The sequence below is a fragment of the Pteropus vampyrus genome, unplaced genomic scaffold, assembly GCF_000151845.1.
Source record: "Pteropus vampyrus isolate Shadow unplaced genomic scaffold, Pvam_2.0 Scaffold1, whole genome shotgun sequence".
Taxonomy (NCBI): Eukaryota; Metazoa; Chordata; class Mammalia; order Chiroptera; family Pteropodidae; genus Pteropus; species Pteropus vampyrus.
Window position 1 is genome coordinate 31,068,712 of NW_011888782.1, and position 22,498 is coordinate 31,091,209.

A 22,498-nucleotide genomic window follows, 5' to 3' on the forward strand; every position below is an offset into this window, starting at 1 on the left:
GAATTCAATTATTCCCAACAGAGATATGCAGTACTTGAGATGATGCTTGTGTATGTTTTCTTTAATGATGGCATATGATTTTGAAGGTATTGTTGTTGTTTAATTGAGGGATTTTCATTACTTACTGTACCTTATTGGGTCAATGGAAGTTGCTGCAATTAGGTATTTGTTCTAGTTCATGCATTTAGTTTAATCAAATACTATTGATATGCATGCACAAATAATAATGCAGCAATAGCAAAGTGAAACTTGGATTCTAAACTCATTCTGAATACCTGTTTGCCCTTTATAGGTGAAGCCCTTTGCTTATTGGTACTAAATTGTCAATATGATGTCTGTCCTTGGATAAGAGTGAAGAATCAGTGCTTGACACAGCATTGGTTGGATCTCTTGTAGCCAAAGATAAGCAGATACAATATGAGAAAGAGTCCTACTCAGACACTTGTTTTAAGCTTAACATTTTGTTAACATTATAGCTGAACATTTTCAAGAGTCTGCATGGTTAGCAGTGAGCAGAGTTTCGAACAAGGAAAATACTGACAGTATCCAAATGAATGCCTAATATTAAAACATCTACACAGAAGGCTGCTTATTATGAAATATAAATTAAAGCAAATAGCAAATAGATTTTACCTAATATTAAATACAATTCTTAATGCATTGAAGTTTGTCATCAATTAATATTTTCTCACTGATTGACTGATCCACTGAGTTCCCCATTTGATCTCTGATTAGAATGATAGGATGCTCAGTCCTTAGAGGTTGTGATGAAAAGTGGGGATGCTCTGCTTTACTGAGCAGGTTTAATTAGGGAAAAAAGTATACTACCTTATCTATGCAATCACAGTAACCGGCTATAGTTTTTCCCTGTAAACTTGCCAACCATGTACATATACCCAAATATATAAATGTCATGTATTCCAATGCATTTGTGAATCTTCATTAGGGAAACAAACTAAACAGCAATTCTCAAGAATAAAGTGCCATAGAAATGCTAAAGACCACCTCTAATAATAATGACAATGTAACTCCCACTGTTTCTATGTGCAGTGTGCACCTGCATTGAGTTCACTGAGTTTGGTCAGGTGATGTGCACAAGATACTCTGAAAAGAGAAGGTTTTAAAATTAGTCCTCACTTCAGGTTTGTCTCCTTCACCTCAACAGTAGAATAATTAAGAACATGAACTCTGGAAACAGATAGATTTTGGGTTGAATCAGCTCCATCATTTACTGGTGTACGACCTCAGAAAGATACTTAACCTTTCTGTTACTTTCTTCACCTGCAAAAATGGAGATAATAACAGTACTTACTTCCTTTATCAGGCCATTGCGGGGTTTAAATAAGATAATATTTATAAATGTATCTTTAATAATTAACTTTTAAGGCAATGTAGCAAGTCTGCATTGAAGCCAAGAACCAGAAAAGCTCTGGAAACTAGAGATCAGGATGTAATTGAGTAAAAGATTAGAGACAGCAAAGAGGTCTGTAATACAAGTGATTTGGCCACGGAACTCTGCTATCAAGGTATTGTGTTCTGGGTTTAGGAAAAACCATTTCTACCTGGAAATAACTGTCACATCAACTGTACTTCCAGCATAGACACATTAAATAAAGTGCAATTTTTGGAATTAGGGAGGCCCAAGATCAAAACTGGGCTCATATAACCCCCTACACATTGTGTGATCTTGAAAAAGTTACTGAATCTCTATCTGTCTCAGTTTTATGATCTATAAAAGGAGGATATTATTATCTACCTTCAGGGCTGCTATAATATTAAAATGAGATAATATATGTAAAATACTAGTGTTTGGCACACAGTTGCAGCCAGAAGAGGTAGTGACTATTGTTTTCAGAAGGAAGTCGAGAACTAGAGGTGTTTGAGAGAGGCGATTGTGGGGTTTTTTAAATTTAACTCAATATCCTTAAGGACAGAGTGAAAATAATTACAACCCTGCAAATCTTAATAAGTATCTTCCTAACAAGTTCAGTGGGAATCTGGTATGGAACCAGGTGCCAAAGAGGCACCCCACAAGTGTTCCAAGCAAACTATAGTCAGAACAGAGGGATTGAATATCAGCAAAGGAGGACACATGTCATAGCTGATGGGAGCCTGACCACTCTCTGTCTCTCTGCTTTTTAAAACAGATTATGTCTTCATTCTAAGAGATGCTAAATGAACTATAAAGACCAAGATAAGTCAATACTTTGTAAGAAATCCAAGGGCTCATTAAAATTTGTAAGTAGCATTATATGTAATAAATCTTTAAAAAGTAAGACCAGCAGTAATCTTCTAGTCCTTGCCTTCTCTACCTCTCGATTTTTCCTTCTCATCCACTCTTAACCACTAACACTCTTTGCTGAGGGCATCAGTAATCTCCTAATTTCCAAGTCCTCAGCTGTACTTTATTTGACCCCTTTACCTATTCCCACTCTCCTTTTAACAATAAAAGCTGCAATATTTCAAGTGCTTCATGCCAGACATTATGTTAGAGCCATGATTCTTAATGGGGAAAGCAACTTTGCCCCACAAGAGACATTCAACAATGTCTGGAGACATTTTTGGTTATCATAACTCGGGGGAAGGGGAGTGAGGCTGGCACCTTGTAGACAGATGTCAGGAATACTGCTAATCATCCTACTTCAAGGCACAGGACAGCCCCCACACAAACACAAAGAATTATCTAGCTAAATTGTCAATAGTTCCAAGCCTTCACATATATAATTTCATTTAATCATCACAATAACCCTGCGGATTGGATATGATTATTCTTATTTTGTTGATGAGGAAACCAGGCTATTATTATAAATTAGTTAGAGTGATTATTAAGTTAATGAATTATCCAGTCTCTTTGCTCCTCCTACCTGAGACCAGTTTACTATCTGTTAGCTTATCTATCAGAGAGAAAAGGAGAGAAAGAAGAAAGCCCAGCCCAGCACTGTGTTATATAAGCAATGTTGGGTGAAAAAAAAAAAAATCTAAGGAGGGAGGAAGTTGAAAGAACTAGCTGAGAGGTGAGGAGCAATCTAGCATCATACTCATTTTCTGCTTTCATCTCCCACACCCACAATTCATCAAGAACTGCTGGACAAACAAGACTTACCCCCACCTGCGGCTATAAATAATCTAAGACCAGAGACGCTAAAGTGCAAAATAAATGAATAAATAAATCAGAAATCCCTGCAATTATAATTCCAACATCAGGCTCAAAATCGACTTTCAGAGTTGAAGATTTCCCTTCGTATAATTAGTCATTGACATTCGGCTGTACTATTTTTAATTAGCTGTCAAACCTCAGCAGAGTAAAACGTCCAGCAGGATAGTAACAAACATCCCAAGGTTTTTTGCTTCCCTCTTACCTGATAAGTAAGATTAGCCAACTACAGACCAACAGAAAGGAGTGATTTCCAGCCACTGCCTTCCGAGGTGGCCCAATTGCAGAAGGAAAGTCTTTCCGAGCCTGAGCCTGTCTCAGAGGTGAAAATATCCTTGAACAATCAGAAAGCATTGTATTTTTCCAAAAGCTCTTGGCAGCAGCAATGCTATCTCTGGGGTAGCGGCTGCCCTTCTCCGAATAATGAGGAAATTATAATTATTATCAAAAATTATTATCATCCTTTAAAATATATTGAGTGCAAACAGTGTGCCAAGATAAAGAACAATTTTTTTTAAGCAATTCTCTGAATTCAGTTTGTCGGTCACCCCTAATAATCATTTGTTCATTGTAACACTTACACATTCCAGGCTGAAATATTTCAAAATGAGTTACAAAATGACAGCCATGATTAGGCCAATCTCCTAATCAAAGGAGAGCTACAGATATTAGGAGATCAAATCCTGGCCACCAAGCCCGCCTCTACCTCTGCCAGGACCTGGAACAAGAGTTCCTATGGAGGCTTAAATACTCTATGTCTAAATATTTTAGTCATAACCAACAAACAATTGAATAAAATGTTTAATCCTCCTGCCTTGACAAGTATATCTTCCTAACGATCTGAAAGACCAGTTTTGAATTCCTGGGCTCTTAAGAGTTTTATACAAGATGTGAGAGGGTAGGAGAAGCTGACCCCCAACCCCCATCCTGTCCCAAGGACTCTGTCTTCTTCTCTCCTCACCTCAGGCTACACCCAAGCTATTCATCTGAGTTCCGCAAAGAGTTACCACTTGAGCCCAGGGGCCCCACATATACATGGCACAGTCTACCCCACAGTGATAGATACAGAATAATACAAGTGCTGCCCTAGAAACAGGCTCCAAGCAGTTTAGGCCAAGAATTCTGTGATCTTGGTACCCAGAATATGTTCTAAAATGGAAGTGTGGACTCTTGGTGGACCTGCTCCTTGGTGCTATGGGACGGCATGACCTCATCCTGTAGGAAGGATATGACAAAATAGGGGTCTGGAGTAGGGCCCTCTAAAGCCAGAGCACAGGGCCAGAGTCATAGGTTATGGAACGCCATACTGGTGTCATGGGGCAGCTGATGGGCTCTGATGACTTTCCCACTCAATGTCCAAAGTCTCCACAATTAGAGGATTGGCTCTTCCCAGTGGGATAGCAGCATGACAGTTCTTATGGCTTTCAGATGCCAAAGAGAGTGTTGGGAGAATTAGAAGGCCTGCGTGTTAGTTCTGCCACTAATAAGCTGTGTGACTTAATGCAGTGGTCCCTAACCATTTTGGCACCAGGGACCAGTGCTCCTATGACACTCTAATGCCTGATAATCTGAGGTGGAGCTGAGGCGGTGATGCTAGCACTGGGAAGTGGCTGCAAATACAGACTAAGCTTTGCTCGCTCACCCGCCACTCACCTCCTGCTATGCAGCCAGATTCCTAACAGGCCATTGACCTGTGACCTGTGCCAGTCCATGGCCCAGGAGTTGGAGACCCCTGACTTACAGCATATCACTCATCTCTCCAGGTCTTAATTTTCCTGTTTGAAAAGTGAGAGCACTGGACTAGGTCAGAGGATGAAAATGGGTGGTGCATGGGTCATTGGCCTATGGATGTCGGATTTAGGGGAGAAGGGACTTTATAGGGCTTCAACATTTCTCTAATTGGTAACCAATCTTTAAAAATTAGAAGGTCGAAAGTTAAATTCCACATATTCCATATATTTAGGATTTTCCCTAAATATAAAAACCACTGTATTGCCTCTAGACTCTATTACTATCCAGATTTTCTCCTATAATCCAGTCTCCCAACCCCACCATTCCTTATGTAAGACACAAGAGAGAGAAGAATGAGAGATTGAGGAAGTGAAGAGAGACAGAAGGAGGTAGGGGGAAAGCAAATTGGATAGGAGGGAGGAAACAAAGATAAGTAGGTGGGAAGCTAAGAAGAATAGACCAAAAAGAAAAAGAAAAAGAGCCAACACTCATATAGCTTTCTAGGTGTCAGCTATGGCTTTTGGTGTTTTACATACATAACAACTCATTTAATCCTCACAAAAATGAGTTCTATCATTTCTCCTCATTTTACATAGAAGGAAAATGAAGCTCAGAAAAGTGAAGTAATATGCCAAAGATCCCAGAGTTAGGTAGAGGTAGAGCTGGGATTCTAATTCTGCAATGGCTCCCCATCTTACTCAGAGTCCAAATGAGATTCTTTCAACAGCCCCGCACAACCTCTCAACCTCACACCCTTCCACTCTGCCCCTGCCTCACTTGGCTCCAGCCACACTAGCTTCCCTGCTGTGTCTTCCACATGCAGCTATGCCTGTCTTTGTAATCACCATTCCTTCTGCTTGGACAACCCTCCTCCAGATATCTGCACAGTTGGCTTCCTCGGGTCATACAGGTCTTAATACAATTGTCACCTCCTCTCTGAGGGCTTCCTGATTACCCTAATTGAAATTTTTACTCAGACACCCTACTCACATATACAATCCTCACCCTCTCTTTAACCTCTTCCCTGATTTACTGTTCTCCAAAATATATGCCATAATCAAACATACTACGTCTTTTATTTATCTTGTTCATTACTCTTCTCCTCCAGAATGGAAGCTTTAAGAGGGCAGGGATTTTTATTATCCCTTTTGCTCATTGCTGTATTTTCAGTGCTTAGAACAGTGCTTGGCATATAGGAAGTGTTCAATAAATATTCGTTGAAGCAATAAATTAAAATATGCATGCAAGCAGCCCAGCTTCAAAGAGTCTGATTTTACCAATGTTATTTTCTTGTCCTCCCAGGAAACCCATTGGGGCCACCCCTCTCCTTCTGGGCTATGGCGCCTCTGAGTCAGCTGAGTGGCCACATCAATGCCACCTGTGGGGCAGACAACACCACAGGTGCCAGATGGGCCCGCCCGCATGCTTATTATGCCCTCTCCTACTGTGCGCTCATCCTGGTCATCATCTTCGGCAATAGTCTGGTATGCGTGGCTGTGCTGAGGGAACGGGCCCTACAGACCACCACCAACTACCTGGTGGTGAGCCTGGCTGTGGCGGACCTGCTGGTGGCCACCTTGGTGATGCCCTGGGTGGTGTACCTGGAGGTAAGTGAGCCCAGGTTGGGGCTGCCCATGTGACCGTGCTTGTCCTTGTCTTTTCTGATAGTCTGATCTTCTGCGCTCAAAATGCTCCCTGCTGTGACAAGAACTTGGGAAAGGAAAGAGAGCTTTTGTCATTCTCTCTTCCTTGAGGAAACCGAAGGTCTTGAGAGCAGCCATTATCTGTATCACTTGCCTACATCAGAACCAGGGAGCTGGAAATGATTCTGTTCCCAGGTCTCCAGTATCCAGGTGACCAGACTTGAGTGATGGGACTCGTCCTAAAAATGAGCAGTTGTACTCTCTCTGCCAGGCATGTCTCAAAGATGTGAGGGCTTGGGGCAGGCAGTCCAATGGGCATCTTCATCAGTGTTTCAATGTACATGGAAATGAGAATGTCCAGGAGGGATGAGGGACAAGGCTGAGGGTGGGGAGGGCAAAAGGAATTATAGAAAAAAAATTAAGGAGATAAAAAGAGAGAAAGAATAGTCTACAAATAGATCAGACTACTTTTGATGGTTCAGTTGCCCTCAGACTCAGCTCTTTCCTCCTGGAGAACCAGCTCTTCACAAACTGTAGAGGAATAGACCAAACCTTCAAATTTATAGTTTTGATGCCTCCATTAATAGTATAGAACCCTCACCAGTCAGATAATGCAGCAGACCCTGGAGACTTCTTTTGGAGAGAAACATTTCTTAAATTTGTATGTGTTTTCATTTGAAAGTGCAAAGCAGAGTCAGGAGATGATCAAGACAAAACATCCATTTGCTAACAAAGAAATCTGGGTGCCTATATCTGCTCAAAAAAAAAGATATTCTTACCAGAAAACATGCAATTTACTAAGGAGTTTTTTAAAGACGTCTTAATATGCTATTAATATTTCTCCTCTGCAGTGTTATCATTCTAAGGAAGTATCCAATGAAGGATCAAAATGATGCTATGATTAAGAGAAATTAAAATTCATCAAATTAATATCTCAGTTAATATTAATAGTGAAGATGACAGTTAATTAAGTATGACATATCACAGGAGAGCAAAACCCTCGAACATAGACTGCTTAGGCTATTTCCCATATTAAAGAATGACTGGGAACTAAAATTAGACTTATGATCTCAATGGGGAGAAATAAAAGAAAGAAATCAAGAAAATAAAAAAGGAAAGAAAAAGAAGAAAAGCAACTATTGGGATAAGAGAATACTCAGAGAAAAAAAATATGCATTTATTCTTCCCAGTTAGGATAATCCTGATGGCAAAGGGTCCTATAATTATCCTGACTTTCCTGTCAACCTGATTAGGCTGAGACATTCTTGAATTCAGAGGCTATGTTTTTGTCCTTTTTATCCTATAGTCCAAACATGCTACCTGGCACATAATATGTGCTAAATAAATATTTGATATATGAGTGATTAAATGAATCTGTTCTGCAATGTGTGCATTAGATGGGCAATTCCTGCTTATATCATTTGCTGCTGTATCTATTGTGACAATGAACTATTTTAACATTCAATAATAATGAGACTAAAAGGGAGTTAAAAGCATGTGATATTTCTGTTCAAGAGTGAGGCAGACTTTAGGTGCTAGAACCCAGTATGGATTAGTCAATGATTCATAACACCTCCACCACCACCACCCCCTCCAAAATGTTTCTGTCTATCCCTATACATTACAAGAATTCTTAAGTCTTCCAGGAAGATGAATGTCAGAAAAAAAAATGCAGGAAGAGGACTTTCAATCTAATAAGAATTTTAATTGCCTCTGAAATAAAACCAGGCTTTTCACATCTGTAACAAAGCCACCTGGAAGATTGCTTCCAGGACTCTGGATGGACTACATTAGAAAATCTCTGGAGATATTGGTATAGGGAATGAACGTTGTAACTTCTTAACATTAGACACATGGCAGCCCCTTCTTGCCACACCTGTCAAAATAAATGATGCCCCCATTCTACCACTGAGCATAGAAGAACAACTGAGTCTGCAGAGGGCCAGCATGAAATCTTGCCAAAGGCTCAATGGGCCCTCTGCAGGTTGGATCTACAGGTTTTTCCCTATGAGAAAAATTCTGATGGAACTCTTGGTTTCCCTTCATAAAATGAATATGCCCTCTGTCCAGTGGGTTATTTGGTGTAGGCACTCAACAATCAAGAGCATGGTCAGATAAGTCTACAATCATATAAAGAAGATTAGGGGAAACAGAGACATCTCTCCATTGAGAAATAGGCTTTGGGGCCTCTTTTTGGTCCTTCTCACTTGCTTCAAGGCTCTAGACAATGCAATTTAATATCTCCATATCACTTTCTCCAACAGTCCACTCAGTAAAAGATAGAATATGACTTAAAGTAACCATCAGTAACAGATGACCAGTTAAGATGTTAGAAAGTTCTAGTCCAAAGGATCATGACTCCCTATCCCACCTCAGTTTATACTTTTCTTAGTCTTAAATACCTGCCTGCTTTCTGCGGACCTTAGAAGCAGATGGTATGCCTTAATGAGAGAAAACAGCACTTCGAGCCCCTATAGGAACTGTGAATATATAAACCCATGTGTTTCAGAGAAGAGCAAAGCGTACTCTCGCTGACTTCTAATGATGGCACAGTTTAGTGGCTGGTCTAGTAATTGCATAATTATACCTAAGAGCTCCCTTGGAAAGAGAAAAGGATCCAGTATTGACCACAGAGACTGCTGTAGGCTTGAGGGTCCCCAAGAGAATAGGACAGAAATGAGAAGAACACCATGTGGGAGGCCAAATTAGCTGCCAAATTCACAGCTTCTTATGCTTTTATTTGAATAGATTCATTTTTTTTTTTTTTGACGAGAATACTGGCTCATATTGACCAGATACCTTCCTATGAAGGAAAATTGACTCATTTTGTCAGACTCCAGAATGTATGAATTGGTAATATTTGGGCTGTAAATATTGGAAAATTTGACTGACTGTGGCTTAAATGAATAGAAGTTACTTTTCTCACCTAACCAGAATCCTGGAGGAAGGTAATTGTTGGTGTTGGTTCAGCTGCTCCATGGTGTCATCGAGAACTAGATTGTTCTATCCTTCATGCTCACCATCCTTGGCAAGCTGGCTTACTTCCTCATGCTGCTCACAGGATAGCTGCCATATCCCCGGCATCATGGCTGCATTTCAAAATAGGATGAGTGAGAACAGCAGAGAAAGAGAAAAGAAGCCCTTTTCCTGGAGTAGCTTAAAGCATCTCCCTAAGGGACTTCACTTATGGCCAAAACTGGAGCATAAAGTCACTTTTTGCTGCAAGGGAGGAAAGAAAATAAAAGGTAAAAATGTGGATTTTATTAAAAAAAGAATATGTGGGGGTGAGGAATTGCTGTGAGGTAGGCAATAAAATGTCACATACCATCATGCTTCTGCTGGAATTCACTGCGATGAATGTCATTCTAATACAGAGTCGTGCTATAAGAAAGACACAGAACTGGGAGTCAGAAGATGTGGGAATTAAGTGAATAAAATGGAGATGACAACTACACTTCCCCTATTCCATAAGGTTGATGTTAGGCTCAACAGTCATCAATGGAGGAAGTATTTTAATAACTAAAAAGTGTAATCTATAAATATCTATAAATATCTCAGACACCTTAACTTGTAAGTAAAAGAAAACTTAGCTCCAATTGACTTGAACAATAAACAGAATAAAACAATGAAGTTCTCAGGAATTTTAAAGTCTTGTGCTTAGGAAGACTACAGGCACAACTGGAAAAGGGGTCCAGCTCTATTTCTTTACAATTCTCTCAGCTGTCTTCTTCCTTATGTTGGCTTAGCCACAGGTAAAGGGTAAGCTATAGTCCTCACATATGCACATTATACCACTCACAGCAAGAGAGAAAATTTGTCCTAGAATTTCTAGTAGAAGTGTCAAGGTATACTTTGATCGGACTGGTTTATGGGACATGATTTTCTCTGAACTAATCACTGAATACAAGAGTTGGTTTAGCATAGGTTATGTATTCCTTCTGTGGAATGTATCAACTGCTCAGGAATCTCATAGATTCCCAGTAGAATCCAAAGACTTGGAAAGAGGGAAGGGGACAGTCAGAAAGTATGCACCACAGTGGTTTTCATTGATACCATTCTCATCATTAAGGAGCATGGGCTTGGGCGGTATACAAAGGGGAATGAGCAGGGGCCAGTCACTAACGCCCATCAGTTTTCTCTGTCCCCAGGCCTAGCAGAGTAGCCTTGATAAAAAACCATGCAGGTGACCTCAGAGTAGTTATATTCCAGAGTGCCATTGGCCTGGCTGTCTCTTTAATTCTGTTTGCAGCATTTTCTCAAAAACTCTTTTCCATGTCATACCAAATAGTTCTATCTCAGATTCTCTCTCGAGTTTTTAATTTCCTGCTTTAGAAGCTATAGTCTGTTTGGAGCTCCCTCTCCAAGCACAACCATCCCATTTTGTTCCACTCGGTTAAGCACCTTTTGTGATGTTTAATGCACTTATATCAAGGCAGAAAGGCAAAATAAGCAGCCAGAAGAACATTTGGAATACTGAACTCAGAGTACTTGGGTCCCAGTATGGACAGGAAATAAAATTCGAGGGTTAAGTAATGTAGACAAGCAAAAAAGAGCAGGATGGTTTCAGGTAGGAAAACTCACTGCAGAGTGATCAAGGTCAGATAGGGATGACAGGAAAAAGCAGCACTGTTTTGGGAGAGGAGCTTTGGGCCTTGTAATGATATTAATCATTAGAAATAAAGGAAATTCTGCATTTTAAATGGGCTCTTCCATGATTCTTATGCACCTAAACTCTGAGCAATTCTGAAGTAAATCTTCATTACAAGAAGCTGCCTGTTCAAAATACAGACTGTTGGGTCTACCTCATATCTAACAAACTGGAATTTCCAGAGGTGGCCTTGGAAGTGTCTAATAATTGTAACCAGCCTCCCACCTCCCGCCCTTCTCACACCCCGTGATTTGTGCAGCCAGCTGGCCTTCTGCTACAAATTGACATTTAGGAACCACTAATCTGTAAAAACCCCGTTTCACAGATGAGGAGTTGGAATTCAGAGACGTGAACCCCCAGAAATCCCCTCTTAAAAAAAATTCTAAATATGACAAACCAAAACGAAATAAAGAGGCTAATTAGAGCAGTAATTCCATCTTTACCCCCTGACTATCTCCCAAAACAACTAAAAATCCATCCGTTAGGGCAAGAATTCTTAATCTGGGGAGTCCACCAATTTGGAGGTAAATAAAATTACTTAACTTATTTTCACTAAGCTGAAATTTAGCACTTCCATCAACTATGAACGTAGGTATCAACCCACAGCAGGAGGAATCCTTAGTGTCACCAGTAAAATCACAGATATTTATACTTTCAAATCACATTATTGTTGTTGCAGACACCTTGAAATACCATTTACACTCATCGGTACTTTGAAATTACAGGAATTTTGAACCTGCCAATAGGTCTTATCATTTAATGCATTATTAAAGAGACACATATATTTAAAGTACTTGGTAACTGTATTTCAATATAATTGGTATTCTTTGCAATCGTTGTATTTTATTGTATGCACTCAAACACATTCTTCTGAGAAGGAGATGACGACGCTAAAGGGATCCATGGAACAAAAAGTGCTTAAAGGAGCCCTGCTTTAGGATGATCATCTCGGAAGCTGATTTCATGTCCCCCACGCCCACCAGACCAGCATTTCCCAAACCTCTCAGGAAATCGAAATCACTGGAGGGACTTATTCTAAGTATAACCTGAATATCATTTTGTTTAACAAGAGCCTCAGGTGATTTGGGAAATGCTGCCTTATAATCTGTAAATTTGGGAAATGCTGCTGTAGGCTGTGGCTGGTGAAAATCAATAGCCAACTTCTGTACCTGAAGACATTTTCTTGCTTACTCCCACCTTCCCTATCGCCAAAGGGAATTAGTTATATTCATTAGCAAGTGAGAGTAACACCACCTGGCTGCTGTATGATTCTGAAGTGAGTTGTTCATTAGAATTTAGGAGAAAGGTAGAATCGTGTCTCTAAAGAGCCTTAAATCAATCACATTTTGGGTTTGGTTTTTTTTCTTTTTTCCCCCTGCTTTAATTGCAAAAATCACTTTACCTTTCATGTTCTCCCAACACTTTCTACTTATCTCACTGTCAGCACTTATCACATTGTATTATAGTTATTTTCTTAGTGCCTATCTCCTGGGCCCTCAATTCGCCCACACACATTCACAGATTACTCCCCTAAACATGCACACGCCATATTCTGAGTCCCTTGGGACAAAAACAGGTTTAATTCATTTCACTAACTCTCCCAAGCAAAGTATCGGGCCTATAATGGGCACTCAATCAATATGGGGTATACAGCTGGATGGATGGACAAACACCAAGTCTTCTCCTTCCTGTGTTATTAGAATGGAATTAAATTGTACACTTCACAGAAGTGTTAAGGTGCTGACTTTTGAGAGGCAAAATAGAGTTTTAGACTCCAGCCCTTCTACTAGCTATATGTCCTCAGGCAAATTACTCAACCCCCTCTTGGTCTCCATTTTGTTATCCATAGACTGGAAATACTATTTATCTCATTGGGTTGCTGTCAAATAATATGTGAAAGTTACATGTTCTCAGACCTTTGCAGCTCTTTATTCATCACTTACTATTATTTTCTTGGCGTGGAAAACTCCAGTAAAAAAAAAAAAAAAAAAGTATTTCCATTACACATCCCACCAATTAGAGACTCATTTTAATGAGTAAGCTCTGGGGAAGGCTAAGTGATGGCACCTCAGTGGGAATTACTTTAATCAGCTAATCAGATTGTTTTCTTCTTGTCACTTAGCTGAGATCAAGGAGAGAAATTTTGATGGCAGAATTGGAAAAGGGAGGAGAAGATAGCCAGAATGGGGTGGCACAGTGGCGGCCTGGAAGCCAGAGGACAGCTTGAGGGCTTTGGCCCTTGTGAACTAAAGAAACAGGGTAGCAAAGAAATCTGCTATGTGTGTACTTTCACTAGGCCCCCAAATCAGCAGCCACCACAGTTTTTTGCACAGCTTTTTGCAACTCTGAGATAGAGGCGATCAGAAGGAGGGTGTCTCATTCCATAGAAGGGAGATGATTCAGTCTGTCACACGAAAATTTTTGATGAGTCCATGGTCTTCTCCTTTCCCCTTGTGTTCACCCATTTCCCTCCCTTTCCAATAACTGCCCCCTCCTCACTTGATACTTCCGTATTTCAGGGCATGGAACAACCTACACTCAGATGCCCTGGCTGCCTCCGACAAGGTGCCAAGCCCCTCCAAGCTTTAGTCTCTTTCTCCATGACGCAGATGACAGTAGTCCTCTCTCATAGGACTATAATTGGCAATGGATGCCATGTATATAAAGTGCTTTGCAGAACATCAAAACTTAGTAAGCATTCAATAAATGCTAGCTATTAATATAAATACAGATTGTTTCAGAGACTATTTATTCTTTCAGAATAGATTTGCATGCTGAGCACTGCTCTAGGAGCTGGGGATGCAGCAGCAAACAAGTATAAGTCCCTGCTCCTACAGAGTTGATTAAGTAACAATCATTTAATTTCCTATCAAGTAAGTGTATAATTTGTCCTCAAAAATCTGTAAGAGCACATAAGGTAAAAAGCGAATTCAGTTTTCAGAATCTAAAGTTTCAAAGCTATAGAAATTCCTGGAATGGGTCCTATGGGTCAGTGACCCGCATAGAGTAAGTTCTCAATAAATGTTAGATTGTATTAACAATCCTAGAATCTCATGATGTTCTCTAATTATTTTATTTAAGAATGTCTTGCTTTTCCAGTAAACTTATAAGTTCTTTGAGGACAGGGCCTGAAGTGCATATTTAAAGCTTCTTAAAACACATAACATGCACTGAGTATTAGAAGCTCCACAACTACTTACTTTACGAATGATTGAATGAATGAATGAACACCCATCAAGAACTAGAGTTTGCTGTTGTTTCAACTACTCTCTCTCATCTGCTTTGCACCCCCAAGACACACGCAAACAGGCACTCACAATTTTGGGAAAAGGGTGGTTTTTCCCCAATTTAAGATGTAGTATGCAAAATTCAACTTCTTGCAAGAAGCTTTTATTGTCCTAGGAAATGAGCAAAACTATCTTTTACTCTCCTGGCTCCCTTAAATCATTGTGTTATTATTACTACATATCACCCTTTTTAAAAGCTTTTCATTCTCAGAAATCGTATAAATTCATATTAGGCCTTTATTTACTTAGAGCCAAATGGTTGGACTTAGAGAAAGTAAACCCACAACGAAATGAACGAAAGTGATAACTGCTTAGCTAGTTTGAACTTTTCATTGTTGCTTTTTTCTTTCCTTGTTGCTTTTAATCAAAATATCTTTGGTCAGAGTTTCTCAAAATAGAGATGACCAAATATAGTGATAAAAACAAATGCTAAAAAGGAAATAAATCCACGGGGAAAGAAGTTAATAGGTAAGGGGATGGGTTGAGAGCCTTTCAGGACCTTGCTTTAGTGGGATAAAATAGGAATGAACATTAAAGTGACCTGGTCATATAACAAGATTCTTGGATGAGAAAAACTAGACAGAGGAACAGCACCATCTTTAAGCCCTATTGTTTCAACAATGTCTCTTTTTGCCTCGAGAAGTTCAGAAGGCAACTGCACCTATTTATCACTCTCCCTTCCTCTTAATTAGCCATTGGGCCTGCCCAAAAGGGACACCAGCTACTGCCAGGGACAAAAAAAGCCTCAAAGGTTTATGCTTGAAAACCATGGTCCCCAAGAACCTCCACAAGCAGGATGCTGGCAAATGAACAAAAGCCTTGGGGCCCAAGAATGGCATTTGTAGACATTCTGAAAGTGGTAGTCTCCCTGACACATCTCTCTAGGTTAGGTAAAAAAAAAAAAAAAAAAAAAAAAAAAAAAAATTAATAAAATAGAAATATGTGAGAATATAAATTAAATTATTTAAATTCCTGACTTTTTATAAGTGTTACTGGGAGGAAGTTGTGGAGCTTGAAACATGAGTGTAAATGCATGAGGTCGGAACCATCTTCACTGATTCTGCGAGTGATGAGAGGATTTGGGCCCCTTTCCAGGGCCCTGGACCCAGACTTTCTCCCCATCTCTTAGTGATTGCGACCTGGGTGTCGCAGGCGGGCACACTGGCACAGACTTAACTTACATAGATTCTTAGTATTATTGTTCCAGGATGTTTCCAAGCTCTAAAACCAGAAGCCAGATAGATTTTCATTTTGGAGGTAAGTTTTATGAAACACATGTTCTCGGCTTATTTCCTGGGTACATGGTGAGCTCTCTACTGGATGAGGGGCTTCAGAGAGGCAGTTTTGGCACAGTTCACACATCTGGAAGTCACCCAAGATCATTCAGTACCAGCTGTGCATCTATAGGCATACTACTTAACCACAGAGATCTTTAGTTGCCTCCTGAGTTTGAACTAGATCAGTGATTCTCAAACCTTGGTGTGTTGGCAGGGAAGCGGGGCAAGGGAAGTGGAGAGTTTATTTTAAAATGAAGATTCATGGGCCCCAGATCCAGAGATACTGACTCAATAAGTCTAGGGAGGGGTTCAGAATCTTTATCTTTAATGAGCACCCCATTGTGGAGCACACTTTGGAAGCACTGAACTAATCGATTTGGAAGGCCACTTCTAGCGCTAACGTTCTAACATTCTTTGAATTTGCCATTTCTTGGGTGACCAATCTTGGGCTGCCTTGCACTCTCCTTGATGTCCATCTGCCTTTGGTAACGATGATGTACCAACAGGAAGGGCATTTCAGCATCTTTAGGGGAGCAGCCTAGGGAATGTAGTAGAATTGATAAGTTGCTGTCCCTTTGTTGGGGAATACTAACATCCTTGTCTCTGATGCCCAGGTAACAGGCGGAGTCTGGAATTTCAGCCGCATTTGCTGTGATGTTTTCGTCACCCTGGATGTCATGATGTGTACAGCCAGCATCCTGAATCTCTGTGCCATCAGCATCGACAGGTCAGGATTCCCTTTCCTGACTTAGGAGAGTGGCAGCCTTAGATCGGGTGGGGAAGCCGCTTCGGCTATATTTGAGACACAGGCTTTGCATTTGAGGGCACTGGGGTCACTGCAAAGTAGAACTTACCACTGGGATATTTTCTTTCTTCTTTTTATTTTAAACTATGGCTTGTGAGTGAGAAAGAAATCCCTGTGGCAGGAGAGAAATAATCATCCAAAAGCTTTTCTAGCCTTCCCTTTCCCCCCAAGTCACTAAAAATGATTTTGGTTTTGCTCTTCCACCACTGTGGCTTTTCGAGGGGGTGGAGGGGACAAAAATGAAAGGTGAGCTGAATTGGGTCTGGAAGAAAATTTCCTGTTACAACTTTGTTTGTTTGTGGTAAAAGGGGGGAGGAAGAGAGTCTTTGTGTGATTTCTGGATATTTATTATATAAATATGTTATTTACAGAAGTAACAGACAGCATCTGGTTTATTATATCTATACTCATCCTAGCTCCTTATCACCTGTGAATCCTCCTGCTATGCCTATTACAGAGCCTTGAACAAAGAATATTAATATTCAGTGGTCCTTACCTGAGGGTAGCCAATGTTTATACTACTAATATGCACCTCCAGAAAGGACTTGAGAGAATGGGAGATCAGCCTTGCAGGAGAGAACAAAGAACTGTATAATGAGAGTTTCCAAGAGAGGTCTGGGACAGCCCCCTCCTAGCCTCCTAGTTCTTGAACCTACTCTCCACCTCCTTGAGAGTGTGCTTATACATTCTACCCACACATATTCATACATGGGGCTGATGGGTGAGGCTGTGCAGTTTGCACCTTACACAACGGTGTGGGAACACAATTCAGCCAGTGCTTCTTTGCCAAGACTTGAGTCAGCTAGGAGAGGGCCCCTTTTTCTAATTTGCACAAGAGCACTATTTTGCTGGCAGCAGCCATGCTTAGCACACACTTCTACTTTCCCCACTTCAGACACAACCAACAAGAGTAGACCTTGAATTGGCTTCTGTCTCATACAGGAAAATTCCCAGAATGCATAGCCCTTGCCTACCTAAAACCTGAAGGGACGAGCCACGTATGCCTTAGACCCCAGTGGAAAAGGATGCTTCCATCTTGGCCTCTATTTCTGCGTGAACAAATCCTCACCCAACCTCACATTGGAGCCTCCTCCCAAGTCTAGGAATAAAAATCGGCCTTGGGAAAGCTGTCTCCATTATCCTTCACAGCAGTTTGTGGTACACAGCATTAAATTCTGTTCATGTGATGCCAAATAACTGGTCAATTCATTAAAAATGCAGTCATTCATGAAGACCTTTGGTCTTCACACAATGCTAGTCACCAGCCTGACAAACTTGACCAAATGGATTCAGCATTTTTTGGTCATGAAGCCCTGGTCTGTAATAGCAGGGTACTAAGAGATAGGAAAGAAAAAGAAATGACGAAAGGGTTTTTGAAAGCAAGTAGTACTATTGTCATTAGATTCTTCGGCGTAGTTCTGGATGCCTAAAAATTGGATTAATGCCACCTTTTCTTTTTGAAAAAGCAGCGTGGGTGAACACAAGGCCCCATCCCCTTGGCTCCTTGCCTCCGCAGCAGTCCAGCCCCCTCCAACCACATCCTGGGTCAGAACTAACTTAGGGAGAGGGCTGAGAAAGTGTGAGAGGGGGAGGACATGTTTCCAGCAGTGAGAATTTGAGTCCTCCTCGAGGAGCCCGGGAATAATGCAACCAAATTCATTCACTGGGGAGTTCTTTAAGTGGCTCTCAAATGGCACCCATCACACAGGCAAGCCTCCGCGTCTTCGCGTCTTCGCAGGAGCACAATAGGTACCAGATGAGTCACAGGCACCTTGGAGTTTTAGTTTGCATCTAAATAAGCACTTTATATCTGCAAAGGACTTTCCAGTCATTTGCAAGAAGCTTTCTCCTTCAATAATTCCATGAGGGGAGTCCACAGAACTAAAGATTTATTGAGCCCGCTGTCTGACAACATGAAGAGTGGTGAAAAGCAGCCCTCACAGAGCTCTGGGGCTCATTAAACCCAGGCGGGAGTTAAGCTCAGGCCCTCCCAGCCAGCCCAGCCTTTCTTCTGCCCCATGACCAGCTTCCTCAAGTGGCACCCTCATCAGTTCCTACAAGTACACCTCCCACCCTGGTACAAGGCTGTAGGTGGAGGTCAAATTCTGCGAGGATCCTGAGACCTTCAGTAGAGTGACAAGCCCAAAAACCTCAGTCACAGAATTAGGAGTTAAGAGGATCATGTAGTTTAACTCCTTTGTGCAGAAATGTTAACATGCTTGCAGGGGGTCCTGCAGCCTCTTATGCAGGTCTGGGACTAGAAGCTGAGTGCCCCAACTCCTCTGCCAGTACTCTGCCTGTTCCAATATCTGGACTTTACATTGGTGGAGGTGGAGATAGGGTACCCAGGGAGGGGCCTCTGGCCATGCCAGCAGCCCAGCTCTTTAGGCGCTATTTCCCTGGAGTAAACAAGACACAGTTCCTATGTCTTTAATACCCCCAGCTACCTGCACGCTCATCCTAACTTGCCTGACTCTGAAAGCAACAACTATAAAAATGGCTACTATTTATTTAGCATGTACTACGTGCCAGGCATTAAGGGCTTTTTATTATTGCTAACCCTCACGACACCCCAGCAAGGTAGCTGTATTATCCCCATTTTCCAAATAAAGATGCTGAGGCTAGACTGTATAGGTAAGCAGTCACTTGTTCATATCACTCAGCTGGTACGTGCAGGAGTGAAATTTAGTCAGCCTCTTTCTGTTCCCCACACTGACTTCTGCAGAGGTGCTTAGCCACACTGGAACCACACTGTCTGCCTGAAAATCCTGGGTCAACCACTTAATCACAATATAACCTTGGGCAAGTCAATTAACCTCTCTGGGCCTCAGTTTTCTTATCTGTTTAGTGGCAATGATTGATAGCAAAAAGATTGTTTTGAGGATTAAATGAATTAATATCTATAAAACTTCATACAGTTGACTGGCACATAGAAAATGCTTTATCTGGTTTGATAAATGTAATGTTCCCGGATAATCAGGAATTAGGGTCAGATAGTCATAAATTTACTGATATGAATAATTCCAGATCCCTTGAGCTAGCACAATAATAATGACAATTATAATAATTCTATTTTTTAATGTTTAACATGTACCAGGCATTGTGCTAAAAAACAAACAAACAAACAAACAAACACCTTCACAGAGCTACCCTCGTTCACTATTCATAACAGCCCTATGGAGCTGAATCATTATCCCCATCATACAGACAAGGAAGATGAGTCTGAGAACGCCAACTCTCTGGCCCACGGGCAAACAGTTAAGTGAAAGAACTGGGAATCGGGTGCTAGTTAGTCTGTTTCCAACGCCCACAGACTTCGCCTTGCGCATTGCCGGTGTTCTTGGCCACACTAGAAAGGACCCAGAGAGCTAGGAGCTCAAACACAAGGGGAGAGGGCCTGACGAGGGAGCGACAGGGGCAGCTCTAGGCTGTGGAACCCCGCGGTGAGCGCAGCAAGCCACACGTTCAAAGGAAGCCCTGGGCTAGGCTCCAGCTCCAATCCAAACCCAGCTCTGCCCGTGCCTAGGGTCTGTCATCTGCGATCGATTTGGCAGGAGATCAGAGTTCGGGTGCTTGGGTGGGAATTCAGGGTCCTTACAATGCTCCAGGAACCAGGAGGCCGAGCGATGCCTCCCTGCATCCCACAAGGCCTGGAGAGCCCCCAGGTGAGCAATGAACTTCTCACCCCCGACGAGCTGGCAGAGTTTTTGCTGCATTATGGTGCCCTCCGATGGCTAATTCCGGAACAGCCTTTATATCTCAGCACTTCTGGCCGGCTTCCTGGCGGAAAAACCCTGGAGGCAAGTTTCGGGGCCTCATTTATTCTAAATGTTTAATTGTGATGAAAAAATAATTAGAAAAAAATGTAAAGTAACAGTAGTAAATATAGTCTCATGTCTTACTTCTTACACAAGCTAACAAGAAGTTTTGACACAAGTTTTCCCTAAAGTAACCCTTCTCAAACTTGGCTAATCATAAGATATACTTGCTTGTTAAAAATATGCATTTCTGGGTTTCACTCCAGATGCACTTAATCAAAATATCCAGGTGTGTGGCCTGAGAATATGTACTTTACCAGGGCCCCCAGGCAAGTAATAGAATCAAGTTACTAGGGGAAACTCAGCTCCAAGCATCCACAGTGCTCTCAAAGTAAAAACCGCCCTTCACACCACCTTTCCTCAGGAAGCTCTTGTCCCACAAGGCCTCAGAGACTCATCAATGCCCATGAGAGGGAGTGGGGCACCCAGGAGAGACACTGGCCTCCAAGGTGAGAGACCTGGCTCTGCCACGACCGACTGCTAGATCTTGGGTTCATCAAGTAACCTCTCTATGTCTCTGATTCCTCTTTTATAAAATGAAGCCAGGGTTCTCTACACTTTCTGGCTTATTGAATTAACAAGAGCCTCCAAGGAGCTGCTAAACATTAAAGCATATTTAGGAAAGTAAGCAATTCTCAGTAGTGTGCTTAGAGCCAGCTGGTGATGGCTAGAGAAAGCTAACTGGCAAAATTTTAAGAATTTTTTGAGCCAGTTATTAAACCTTTTGGTGTAGCTTGAAACGGGCAATGGTGAGAGTATTTATACCATGGAAATTACCAAATGATACAAACGAGAGTTTTTTCACCTAGAGAGCCAGTTATTAGCCATTTAGCAGCACACCACTGAGTGTATGGGATGGTCTGGCTTTTTTACATCAAAGGACATTATATAAATGGAAGCCTGGGTCCAACTGCATGTCTAAACTGGAGGAAGTGGGTCATACCTTTCCTTCTCAATCTTCAACAGCTGTTCAGCCACAACAGCTACCTGACTCAGAGCTCAGTCTCTCTCCAAGGTCCCTCAGGGATTGCTACTAAGGATCTGGCCCTGGTAGGCATATTTGACTTGAAGCCACAGCTCACTGTCGCAGCAGAGTCTGAAGTCCTGAGGAGAGTGAGAGGCCTGGAGAAATGCCAGGTGCTACTTGCCCTGGTCCTCCATTGCCAAGTTAGGGGTTCAAAGGAAGATTTGCAATGTATGTACATCAGAAGAAGGTCACTGGGTTGTCATGGGCCTTCCTTAGTGTTGGTCATAGACTCTTAATATGACCTTATTAAATAAGGGCCTCTATTTCTCCCTTTTGAGAAAGAAGCCACCTCTGTCACATATCATGGTGCCAAGGTCAAATCTTGCAAATCTGCTTCCATTTCAACCATCAGAGCTGACTCTCAAACTGCTCTTTGGGAATACAAATGTGAATATATGAACTTAGGCCAGACGCATAAGAGGCAGATGATTCAGACAGGGTTGGCACATGCAAGAGGAGCAGCAGGGAGCACTGTCCCAGCCCCTCCAACCCAGGGTCTTCCCTTCCCTTCTTCAGCCCCAAGCCTTGACGTGCATAGAGGGGCTCAGAAGGCTCCTGCTCTGAATCTGACCTCCAGGTTCCCCGGACACAGAAAACAAAGAAAAATTGAGCGTATGTAGACCTAGCTTTACATGTCAAACCTCTTGAGCTTGGCTAAGATTAGAATTATTCTCTTATGAGGAAGGAAGCCTTCAAGATCCATGAAGCAATCAATCAATAGCTTCTTACTACTTGCTTTGTACAAGGACCTACGGGGAATACCAAGGCTATAAGATAATTTGAGCTATCAAATAACTTAAATCATATGGGGACTATCTCTCTCCAGATATGAGGCGAGTTCAATAATGAGGCGAGACAACCGCATGCAGAAGAGCAAGGCAAATGATTGGAGTAGAAATGTTATGTATTCAGAGTTAGAGTTCTTTATAAGATGAAGGACTGGGAAGGTTGCTGGAGAGCTGATCTGGGATTAAGGGAGGGCAAGAATGAGCCCTTTTTTACTCAGGGGAAAAAAGGGGTAATGGATTGAACAAAGACACCAGTCTCTTCTGCTGTTGTGGAACAAATGATCACAAGTGTAGTGGCTTAAATTTAACCCATTTTTTAT

General features: G+C 41.6%; 1 protein-coding gene across 2 annotated transcripts in view; it reads left to right on the top strand.

The window, feature by feature from the left end:
- DRD3 (dopamine receptor D3) overlaps positions 1-22,498 on the top strand; it is a 38,640-nt gene that overhangs the window by 2,248 nt on the left and 13,894 nt on the right. For both annotated transcript variants that reach the window (XM_011376998.1, XM_011377068.1), the window contains exons 2-3: positions 6,188-6,492; positions 16,355-16,467. In XM_011376998.1, coding sequence (XP_011375300.1) covers positions 6,223-6,492; positions 16,355-16,467 — 383 coding nt within the window. In that variant the 5' untranslated portion in view covers positions 6,188-6,222. The remainder of the gene's footprint in view (positions 1-6,187; positions 6,493-16,354; positions 16,468-22,498) is intronic.